The sequence below is a fragment of the Fringilla coelebs genome (assembly GCF_963513975.1).
Source record: "Fringilla coelebs genome assembly, chromosome: 27".
Lineage (NCBI taxonomy): Eukaryota > Metazoa > Chordata > Aves > Passeriformes > Fringillidae > Fringilla > Fringilla coelebs.
The window spans coordinates 3570328-3582883 of record NC_140053.1 but is presented as its reverse complement, the minus strand read 5'-3'; the positions used below and the strand labels follow the sequence as shown (position 1 = coordinate 3582883).

Below are 12556 nucleotides of genomic sequence, written 5' to 3'. Positions count from 1 at the left end.
TGAGGTTTGAGCCATTGTCCACAGAGGAGCTGGAATTGCACCAGCAGAGCTTTGGGCTGGGCATCCCAGGGTGGGCAGGGGAGCACCTGGAGCTGCAATGGCTGAGGCAGTTCCAGCAGCTGGTTTAGCTTTGTGTCCCTGCCTTGCAGGGTTTCAGGGGAGCTGCTGCAGTTCAGAGAGCAGCAGCAGTGCATTCAGAGCAGGAGATGCCAGTTCTCTCCTGCTGCCTCTGGTTCCTCCTTAGAGCAGAGCACTGCTTTGGCCTCAGCTGGGGTTAGCTTTATTCCCATTTTGGGGCTGTGCTGAGCTCAGTGATGATCTTACTGAGATGTTTTTGTCACTGCTGAGCAGGGCAGGCACAGCTGGAGGCCTTTTCTGCTGGGGAGGGGCTGGGGGTTATTGGTTTCTCCAGGTTGGGACTGAATGCCACTTCAGATGATAGTTCATGTTCAGACTCAGGTGTTGATTGTTCCTTATCAATGTTACAGTCTCACAGCAGTGAGTTCTGCAGTTTTTCATTAACCAGGCACAAAATGACCAACTCTCTCTGGTTACAAGGTCTTTTAAGACTAAATTATCCAATTAAGAAATGACACCTGGATTATTTTCCCTTTTAACCCAATAACTGATCCTCAAAGTCTGCACTGTGGACTTTCCTGTCAGTTACAAAATGCCACCCAAACCCATGGAGGAAGAAGAAGGTAAAGAAGAACAACTGCTCTCCACCCTAAAACCTCCATCTTGCCTCATATTTATTTATAATTAAGAAATGACACCTGGATTATTTTCCCTTTTAACCCAATAATTGACCCCTCAAAGCCTGCACTGGGGACTCTTCTGTCCAGTTACAAAATGCCACCCAAACCCATGGAGGAGCAGGAAGAAGAAGCTAAAAAAGAACAGCCAATCTCCACCCTAAAACCTCCATCTTGCTTGAGGTAAAATATTACCTCAATATTTATTTCTATATTCTAAATATATTTAGAATACATTTATTTCTAATACAATGGAATTTAATATATTTAATTATAATATAATAAATGTATTATTATAAATAATTACAATTTATTACTAATTATTAGAAATAATTAAAATTTATTTCTAATATAATATAATTTATTATATTTACTTATAACATAATAAATGTACTATTATAAGTAATTATAATATTTATTTCTATATATTGGAAATAAATATTTCTTCCTATAAATATAGAAATATTTATAGAATATCTATAAAAGTTATTTATCTATAAAATAGACTATTCTAAATATTTAGGATAGAAATATTTATAGAATATTTCTATCCTAAATATTTAGAATAGTCTATTTTATAGATAAATAACTTTTATAGATAACTTTTAAACTTTAATTTTATTTTTAATTTCATGAGAAGGGGAGACAATGCAGATGTTATCATTCACACCATCACAATCAGAAGTTAACTATTTCTCAATTGCAGTACACTATAATAATTTCTTGGCTGATCAGCTTTAGCTACACTATGCTATAAATGCTTTAATCATCTAAAATTACTTTTTGTGGGTCTTACACAATGTATTTTTCATAGTTCTATTTTTAAAAGCATTTAGTCTATTTTCTAAGGCTATCTTTTGAAACTTGTTTCTAGTTCAATTTCTCTCTCAACAATATCTGCCTTACTCTATGGTATTTCTAAATGAGTATTTCTTATTTTAAAGTTTGCATACACATGTAAACTGTGCGAGCTTTTTATTAATTTTCTCCAAATCCATTTCCCTCTGTGGGTTTGGCTCTGGGCAAACCACAGCAGTGGCTGAGGAGGGAATTGCTCAGCTCTGGATATTATATAGAATATTCAGGTATGATATATTCAGCTCCAGTGCCAGTCCCACCCTGAGTGAGGCTCCATTCTGAGAACTCTCTCCCTGATAACTCTTTTTATTTTTTCCTGTGCTTCATTAAAACCATAAAAATAATTTTTTTTTGGGGGGGGGAGCAGCCCAGAACTTTGTCTGCTTTGCTGCAGGAAGGGCTGTGAGCAGGCAAGCAGCTCCAGGGTGTGGAAGATGTTTTTGTAGCTGAGAAATCTGAATGCTGAGATTTGGGGTTGTTCCTGGCTGCCCTCCTTCTTATGGACAAGAAGTTTTAAGCCACAAGCTAAATATAACTTCTGGTTTTTTTATTCAGAAATTGTTTTGGTATTATTTCTCCATGTGGGATGTACAGATAAATATAAGAGTTCATAACAGTTCATACATAAGAGTTAATACAGATTGTTGAAGTGCTTGGGAGAAGCTACATGAAGAAGATTTTTATGTTTTATGTGACAGTTGATCACTCTAAATGAGATTGTCTCTAGTGGGCTTGCACTGACAACAACAGCTTTTGGAGATATGACACGAAAAATTAACAGAAACTGAATTTTGGTGGATACATCCAATTCTGAAAGGGAATAAAGAGGCAGCAAGGACTCAGGGACTGCCAGCACTCAGCTCTGCTCTGCTTTTCTGCTGAGCTCCTGCTGCCACCAGCTCTGATGTCACTTGGACAAGGCTCTCTTGGAGAGTACCCACACATGGTGCTATTCCTGTCTGACAAAAATAATCCCAAAATCCTGCTTTAGTCCCTGCTCCTTCAGGACTTGGAGTCCTTCACGACTTGTTCAGTTCAGCTCTCAGCCAAAAATAGATTTACAACATGTAAGTGAGGAAAATGATGCTTAGAAGAACATGAAACAAAATGCAGAGCTCCTTGTTATGGAGAGGAGAGGGAAAAAAAGACTCTTGTTATGGAAAGGAGAGGAAAAAAACCCCAATAATTTCCCTGCAGAGACTGAAAAGCAGAATTACTGAGCTACAGTTCCTAGAACAACAGCAAAACGTAAAAAGTCTGAAAAACCTTTGGAAAAGACAAAGTTTCAAATCTGGATGGAGGCAGAAGCAGGTTTTAATTACCCCATTGTCAGAGAAAAACTGCAGAAAGGCTTGGCAGGTTGCAATTCATTGGAGTCTTGTCTATCCCCTTTTGTTGTCAGGCTCAAAAATGAGGTAGATAAGAGAAGTTTTTGCATAACAGTTGTAAAATATTGTCACTAACCCACCCCCACACACCCATTTTATTTCACACTGACAAAAGCTGAGATGAATGAGTTGTCTGGCCCTTCCCACTTTGTATAGTCATTGGCTGGCTTGGTTCTAAAAGGGATTTTAAAAAGGGGAATAATGTGCCTTTGCCCAGGATCTGAGGCTGTCAGGGTGCTGAAAAGCTGATCTGTGACCATGCAGATCCCTTGGGCTGTGTGTGCTCTCTGTGTCCTGACACAAATCACGCTTCATTCTGTGCAAGGGTGGCAGATGTTTAAAAATGATGCTACAGAAATCATCCCTGAGATCCCTGAAAATCCAGAAACACCAATGGAGCCGACTTTGAGCAACAACAACACCATGAACCAGGCAAAACATGGAGGAAGACACATACAGCAAACTCCAGACCTCAATGGTAAGAAAAATATCCTTATTTCTGTTTGGATCATAGCAGACAGCTTGTAAAAGAATATCCTCTGTGTTTCTTTATTGACACTTTAGGTGTGGCCCAGCTGCTTTATGTGACAGGGATTTACACCTAGCTGTGAATATAAACATTAGGAAGAATATATTGGAGTTTATTGATGCAAAAATCAGCTCTCTGTTGAATATTGCTGCTCTTCAACTCCAAAACATCAAACCTGTAGCAGATAATCCTTCACACTTCTCTGTGTTTTGTGAGGAAATATCACAAGTTCTCTTTCCCTCTTTGATATTAGGATGGGGGAATGGGTTGACAGTGGAGACAATAATAGAAATTTGTAATATTGAGGAGCATCCCCACCAGCTGTGACTAAGATCACACCAAAAGTGGCACATGGAGGTTGTGTTCAGCTAAATGAGAGAAGTGTGACAGATCTTCAGCCAGGTTCCAGCAGCCAAAAATGCTTCAGGATCCATTGCCACTTGACCAAGTGTCTAACTTTAGCAGTGATGCAAGACACCAGCCTTTTGAGGAGAGACAGGAGATGGAAAGCTAACCCCAAACAGAGAAAGGTAGCTTTAAAAAAGCTTTCCACTGGAAAACAGGGCAAGCTTGGTCCTCCAGACACACAGCAGCACAGCAGATCAAACTTAGAATTTCCACTGCTGTGCATTGCAGATCTTAGCCAGCCCCCTTTTCTGGGGACAACTGGAAGGCAAGTGGGAATTTCTGCTGCAGCTGTCTTTAAGGCATTAAAAACCAGAGGGTTAACAATATTTTTAAAAAAATTAAAAAGCAAAACTTATGGGAGTGTGGCCTAAAAGTTTCTCATATTCCTAAGAGGGGGAGCACTGAGTTCCTCCCAGGCAGCCCTAGCACCCACCAGGGCAGAGCAGGTTGGTTTTTTGTCTCAATTCCTTCATTTTTTATCCTCTCACTGCTCTGCCATCAGCTGGGACCCTGCCCCACTGATTTGTGCAAATTTCTCAAAGTGGAAAGCACATGAACTTAAGGAATCAAGGACTGGAGGAGAGTGGGCAGCTGCTTAAGATACACCAAGGTCTTGCACGCTTATTTTGGCATTTTTAACATAAAGAATCAAAATGAGGATCCAAAGTGGCCAGACCTTTCTGGAACAGCAGCCCATGAGTGAGTTTGCACCTGCACACTCACAGGGGAGCACAGAGATGCACAAATATCACCCAGAGCTGGATATTTAACTGCCTGTGCACTATGGAGGTACAATGCACCTCATTCCACTCACTTTTTAATTTCCAGACAGATATAATTTTCTTAGCTGCTTAGGGAAGTGTTAGACTGAAGTGCATGTGGGGTTCATTTCCCAGTATTTTTGTCCCAGCTGGTAAGAATTGCTGAATTTCATTAATGCAGTCCTTCAAAATTTAAAAAAAAATGAAATCTTGCTAGGTATACTTTGACAAATCTAAATCTGAGCACTGAAAATCCTGTTTCTGTACTTCACAGGAAAACCAAAAATTAAAATCTCTGTACAAATACTGTTGTGTCACTAATAATGCAGAGTCAAAATTCCTTTTTGCTGAACTAAGCCTTGTACACAGTGAGGAGAATGGGCCCAACAGACACAGCCTTCTCTGAGCTGACCTTTCAAGGCTTCCACCACAAACAGTATTCCTGAGTTAAATCTGCCTTTTTTGGCCTTTTGACTAAGAACATGAATGTAGATGGATAACTGATGTAAATTAATAAATTCTAGATGAAGTGATTTGATAAACACTTAAAAATCAAATTTTGTGTCTTCCCAACAAGTCAAGGATGTCATTTGGGAAAAAAAGCCAAGGATGTCATTTGGGAAAAATGCCACTTTTGGGAAAAGTTCTGTTCCTACAACTGGAAAATTTCTAAATACCTAATGCTAAGAAATCTTGTCCTTTCTAATGCATCATTTGCCTATAGTTATCCATTGAGAAACAGGAGAGGAAAAAAATCTATCTAGAAGGTTCCTAATAGCCAGAAGATGCCTCAAACTCTCTCAGGGGAGCTGTGTGGAATTATCACAGAGAACAGGAAATTTGGGAAAGCTGCTGCCTGAATGCTGGGAATTCCTTAGTGCTGTTGTTACCTGGGATTTCTCTAACCTGGAACACATCATGCAAGCTCAAAATCACTTAAGAAACACTTTTTCTTTTTTTTGTTGGAAAAAAATTAAATAGAGCTAAAGTAAATAGAGTTAAACTAGAGCAGTGGAGGGAAATGGAGCCAGGAGAATATTGCCAAAAATTCCCAGCTGCTCCATCTCCCCCCTGCACAGCACTGACATGAAATGTGTTTTATTGGATTGGTGGATTTTATTCACCAATTTGCACATGGTTATTCCAGGGTTTTACAACTGGAGTAGCAGAATAGTCAGGAGCTGCAGGAGTGAGATATTTCTCCTGCAAATCTGCTGTTCTAGCCTAGCTCAGAGAGAGATCTGCTGCAGGAACTGCTGTGGTTTGACACTGGCCCAACACCAGGCACCCACAAAAGCCACTTACTCACCCTCCCCTGCCACAGCTGGGCAGAGGAGAGAAAAATGAACCAAACAAATCTGACAGATGATAGCACTTGATAAGAGAGTGAGAGAAACTGAGCTGGAGGTTTGGAGGTTTGAGATAAGGACCAGGAGAAAAACACTCCAAGAGTAAAACAAGCTTGGCTCAGAGGTACAAAATGACTTTGTTATTAACAGAATCAGATGAGGATAATGAGAAGTAAAATAAACTCTTAAAAACACCTTTATCCCCCCAAACTGTTCCTCCTTTCCACTGGCAGACAGGGCAGGGGGGGATTTGGTGGGTGTTTTCTCAAAGCTGGCAGAGAAAGAGCAGGGATGAAGGGAAGATCAGGGATGAAGGATTACAGGAATGAAGGAAAAAAACAGGATTGAAGGGAAGAGCAGGAATGAAGGAGCAGGATTCAAGGGAAGAGCAGGGATGAAGGATTACAGGAATGAAGGAACAGGATTTAAGGAAAGAATAGGACTGAAGGGGAGAGCAGGACTGAAGGATTAGAGGAATGAAAGAACAGGATTGAAGGGAAGAGCAGGATTGAAAGATTGCAGGAAGGGAAGAGCAGGAATGAAAGAAGAGGAATGAAGGGAGGAGGATTGAAGGATTACAGGAATGAAGGGAGGGAGGAGCGGGATTGAAGGAAGGCAGGAGCAGGAATGAAGGATTACAGGAAGGGAAGAGCAGGACTGAAAGAACAGGACTGCAGGGAGGAGCAGGAATTAAGGATTCCAGGAATGAAGGAGCAGGACTGAAGGGAAGAGCAGGAATGAAAGAACAGGACTGAAGGATTGAAGGACTGAAGGAAGGCAGGAGCATGAATGAAGGATTATGGAAGGGAAGAGCAGGACTGAGGGATTACAGGAATGAAGGAGCAGGACTGAAGGGAAGAGCAGGAATGAAAGAACAGGACTGAAGGGTTCCAGGAATGAAGGGAGGGAGGAGCAGGACTGAAGGAAGGCAGGAGCATGAATGAAGGATTATGGAAGTGAAGAGCATGACTGAAGGGAGGAGCAGGAATGAAAGAACAGGATTGCAGGGAGGAGCAGGAATTAAGGATTCCAGGAATGAAGGAGCAGGATTGAAGGGAGGATTAGGACTGAAGGATTCCAGGAATGAAAGAACAGGACTGAAGGGTTCCAGGCCTAAAGGGTTCCAGGACTGAAGGGAGGGAGGAGCAGAGCTGCAGGAAGGCAGGAGCATGAATGAAGGATTATGGAAGGGAAGAGCAGGACTGAAGGGAGGAGCAGGGATGAAAGAACAGGCCTGAAGGGTTCCAGGTCTGAAGGGTTCCAGGCCCGAAGGGAGGGAGGAACAGGACTGAAGGGAGGATCAGGACTGAAGGATTCCAGGAATGAAGGAGCAGGACTGAAAGAACAGGACTGAAGGGTTCCAGGAATGAAGGGAGGGAGGAGCAGGACTGAAGGAAGGCAGGAGCATGAATGAAGGATTATGGAAGTGAAGAGCAGGACTGAAGGGAGGAGCAGGACTGAAAGAACAAGACTGCTGGGAGGAGCAGGAATTAAGGATTCCAGGAATGAAGGAGCAGGATTGAAGGGAAGAGCAGGAATGAAGGGGAGAACAGGAATGAAAGAACAGGACTGAAGGGAGGAACAGGACTGAAGGATTCCAGGAATGAAAGAACAGGACTGAAGGGAGGAGCAGGAATGAAAGAACAGGCCTGAAGGGTTCCAGGCCTGAAGGGTTCCAGCACTGAAGGGTTCCAGGCCCAAAGGGAGGGAGGAGCAGGGCTGAAGGGAAGTACAGGAATGAAAGAACAGGACTGAAGGATTCTAGGAATGAAGGAGCAGGACTGAAGGGAGGATCAGGAATTAAGGATTCCAGGAATGAAGGAGCAGGACTGAAGGGTTCCAGGCCCGAAGGGTTCCAGGCCTGCAGGGTTCCAGCACTGAAGGGAGCGAGGAGCAGGGCTGCAGGAAGGCAGGAGCATGAATGAAGGATTATGGAAGGGAAGAGCAGGACTGAAGGGAGGATGAGGAATGAAAGAACAGGCCTGAAGGGTTCCAGTCCTGAATGGTTCCAGGCCTGAAGGTTCCAGGCCTGAAGGGAGGGAGGAACAGGACTGAAGGGAGGATCAGGACTGAAGGAGCAGGACTGCAGGGTTCCTGAAGGAGGGAGGAGCAGGGCTGCAGGAAGGGAACGGGGCACTAACTCGCTCCCTGTTCGCAGATGCCGCCTTCAGCTGCCGGGAGGTTCGCACCACGCGGTTCCTGACGGACGGGCCGTGCCGCAGCCTGAAGCCGGTGAAGGAGCTGCTGTGCTCGGGCCAGTGCGAGCCCTCGCACCTCCTGCCCAACTCCATCGGCCGCGGCAAGTGGTGGCGGCAGAACGCGCTGGATTTCCGCTGCATCCCCGCGCACAGCCGCACCCAGCGCGTCCTCATGGCCTGCCCGCAGGACGAGACCCGGACTTACAAATTCCGAGCGGCCACGGCCTGCAAGTGCAAGCGCTACACCCGCTACCACAACCAGTCCGAGCTCAAGGACTTCGGCAAGGACGGCGCCCGGCCCCAGAAGAACAAGAAGCCGCATCTGGCCAGAGCCAGGAGCGGCAAATCCAACCAGCACGAGCTGGAAAATGCCTATTAGCAAGGAGGAAGGAGGCTCTGGGGTGTTGAGTTTGTGAGGTGCCCAGGACGAGGTGAGAGATGAGAGTCTGACTCCATGTTCTCAGAAGGCTGATTTATTATTTTATGGTATTATGTTATATTAAAAGAATACTATACTAAAATTAAGAGAAAGGATACGGCCAGAAGGCTTAATGAGAATGAACAACTCGTGAGTGACTCCTCAGAGTCCGACACAGCTGGTGGTGATTGGTCATAAAGTAAAAACAATTCACATGCACCTGTTGGTAAACAATTCCAAACAGCAAAACAGGGAGAAGCAAATGAGATAATCTTGCTTTTTTTTCTCTGAGGCTTCTCATCTTCCCAGGAGAAGAAATCCTGGCGAAGGGGTTTTTCAGAAAGTGTGCCAGTGATGGGTGACACTGGGTGACACTGGGTGACACTGGGTGACACGGACCGGCAGCTCCAGGTGTTTGCTGAGCCATCAAAAGGCACTCAGAGGTCACAGCACGATGTTCTGACTGCAGGGGGTTCCAATTCCTCCTGCCAAGCTGGGTCAAGGCTCAATAATCAAACATGGGTCAGATTGTAGCACTTATGGTGTGATAAGGAATGAGATAAAGGCAGCTGGAGGCGCCTGTCACGACAGGACACACAATAACACCACGTGGACACGCAGCTCTCAAGGCAAAAGGAGAATTTTAAATTTCTGACTCCAACATTTATAGATTTCCAAAAGTGACAGTGGATTGGAGGGTGACAGTGCCACCTCTCCAATGACACTGCACAAACCAACAGCCATCAAATTTTTCCTCCTCCATAAAAGAATGCAAAACAATCAGTTATTTACAGAAAGTGTGTGAGAAAGTTCCTTACAAGAATGTAAACATCAGAAGGCTTAGAAAAACTTAAATATAAGTTTTTCAGGAGGGAAGGACCCTTCCATGTGCATGCTGGACAAATAAATTAAAGTTTTCTCCCCCAGTCTCACGGCTTTGCTGCTGTCACTCACTTGTGTTGTCCTTCCTGCAGCTCCAAGAATTGCATCTGATCTTGCTCCCAACACTGGGCAGTTCTTTATGTCCTGTAAAACAAAAATATATGCAAAACTTGTGGATAATCAAGCAGTATTGCTGGGGAGAATGAAATTCTTGAGTTCACCAGAAAATATTTAGCACTAGATTTTAAATGTAAAACCATTAGATTTATTGAGTTCATCAGAAAAATCAGGGTGGGAGGCACCCCTTGGAGGTGCTTGGCAGTTTGTGTGTCCTGGATGGGCAGGGAGGCAGAGTGGAGCTGCTGTGAGGACAATCACACTTTGCTCTATTCCACTCATTTATGGGAAAAGAATCTTGAGATCCCTTCCCCAGCCAAGGCTGCAGTGAGGGAAGCACCAGGAGAGTCTCTGAAGGAGCCCTAGAAAGTTTGGGGTAGCAGGGATCTCAAGTTCTGGTGGGTGAAGTCAAACTGTTGGGAAATGAAAACATTATCAGATGTGCTCATGCACCAGGTGCTGCCTCTCAAACCAGAATGTGACACTGGTGTTCTCAAAGCAAAAGTAAAAGTGTGACAAATCCACTCATACTTTTAATTAAAAGATTAAGGGGGTCAACAAATTCAAAACTGAGATTTGGCAACTAAAAAATAACATTGATTTAGGGACAATGATTTGTTTTAGGGACAATTCAACAAATTCTCCTGGAATTGGAGTGGAGCAGATTTATGAACCAGATGCTCCTGTCAAACCAGATAACTTCACTGATAACTTCAGCTGACATTATCCACAGTCTCACATAGAATATACTGATTATTCCTTATTTCCTAGAATGTGTTTGACCTTAATATCAGCTTAGATACATCCATTTACATTTTCTGTTCTGTAGAGTTTGGATTATCTGGCCACACACTCTGTAGCACTAAAACTTTGCAAACCAAGCTCTGGGAGTAGGGTGGTGGTTCTGCATTAAAAGTGAGCCTCTGCTAAATCATTAATTCCTCTAGAAAATCTTTAGGACATGCAGCTTTGATAAGTCTTTAGTTTGGCAGCAATTTTCCTTTACTTAGGACTCAACACTCAGACTAATGTTTGTGTTTTTCCATTAAAGGATATTGTTAGAAAATGAATTGTCAAATGCTGTATGCATCCTGTAGAATTTATGCTGAAATAATATAAACTGTGGAAATTTGAAATGTTGATAGATTTTTGAGTTATTTTATGTGGGACCAGAACCTAGAGAGAAAAGGTATCATTTCAGAGAGTGAATTATGTATTTATTTTTTTTCCAGAAAATTATTTATGCAATGTTTTAACTTGTAGAGAATGAGAAATAATATCGCTTTAAAAATATTAGTCTGTTGTTTTTAATTTTAAATACATTGTTAATAAAGTAGAAACAATGACTAATTCTAGAAAGACTCATTGATTTTCAGTATAAAGCTGATTTCCTGCAAAGCCAGGGATTTACAGAACAGTCAGGCTGTCCAATCCAGTTTCTGGGATTAAAATTGAGATCCTTAATTCTACCAACCTACACATCCCCAAAGAAACTCCATCCTGCAGCTCCTTGCTCTGGTAAAGGATGTTTCTCATGGAAAAGTTTTTCCTGGGCAGATGAGCAGCTCAGAATTATTTCCATATTCTCATTTCTGCTTCCCTCAGACATTCCCTGATTCTCTGTTCACAACTGGATAAAGAAAACACCAAAGAAAACAATAAATCTATGAACTGTCAACCAAGAGATCCTGGTTGAAATCTGATTGCTTCAGATTTCATTCATTGAAAAAAAGAAGAGAAAACCAGTGTGGAATCCCCTTTGCAAGTGCTGCCAAGCAACAATTAAAATCTTTTACACTTTGGTGTTGTAGAGCTATGCTCGTTTTTATTTAGTCTTTAAGAAATATTTTCCAGTAAAGTCAGAGAAATCTGAGCTTGGGCTGCACATGGCAGGCTGGTCTTTCAATGCAGATGTGACATGAGCAGATTTTCAAGACATCCCAGTATATAAATTGTCTTTTCCTTACCATTGTGCATCAACATAAAGAAGAATTTCAGGAGAAAATATCACTTTTAAAACGTCTCCTGCTGATTTGACTAGGGGAAAAAAACAAGGCCCTGCATAAAACCCCAAAGTAAACCATAAAAAAATCCACATAAAAACCCAAAGTAAACCATTGTCACAACTGCAACAACATTTTCCAAACTTACTTTTCCCTCCATGAATTTGACACTTGAGGCTTAAATGTCAGAATTCAGTTTGAGCACTGCAAGCAGTGCTGAAGTGAGAAAAGCAGTTCAGTTCTCTGGAAAGCTGCTCCACAGTCAGGCATAAAGTCAATGAAATATTGGGTTTTAAATATTTGGGTTCTAAATAAAGTCAATGAAATATTGGTTTTTAAATATTAACTGTGATTAGCCAGCCAGAGAGACTTGCTGCACTTCATCCCAGACTCCATCCTGGCTTTCAGGCAGTTCAGAAGCATCAGGTGAACCAGGATTTTCTTGCTCCCCAATATTTCACCTACAAGAGGTTCCTCCTACCCCAAAAAACATATCCCTACCCCAAAAAAGATATTGTCCCCTAGAGTTCTTGTCTCCCAAGAGTGCCAGTGTTTCCTGCTGTCAAACTGCCCCTCAGATCTTGCATTTTCCTGGCTCACAATGTAAGGATTCATTCTTTGCAAGCCATAGAAGAATTTTATTTGTATTTTCACAAGAATCCCAGAGGGTGAGGAGTCCTTTTAGGCTGTGTTTCCTCTGCACACCCATCCTGTCTGCAGTGAATTCTCACAGGTTCCAGCACAGGGTGAAGATGAGATGAGCACTCTGCAGCCATCACTGATGTTCTCTCATCTTCCTCCAACCAGCACTTCTGCAATTTATCTTATCAGGAGAGGAACTGGAAATAGTGTTTTGCTATCAGCTGGAAAAAATCAAAATATAGGATGTT

General features: G+C 42.5%; 1 protein-coding gene across 1 annotated transcript; it reads left to right on the top strand.

Moving 5' to 3' along the window:
• Positions 1–3259: 3259 nt before the first annotated feature.
• On the top strand, positions 3260–8625 carry SOST (sclerostin; the record flags this gene model as incomplete). Its single annotated transcript, XM_084222253.1, has 2 exons — positions 3260–3479; positions 8207–8625. The coding sequence occupies 2 exons, from the start codon at positions 3260–3262 to the stop codon at positions 8623–8625; spliced, it is 639 nt and encodes a 212-aa protein (XP_084078379.1).
• Positions 8626–12556: the final 3931 nt, after the last annotated feature.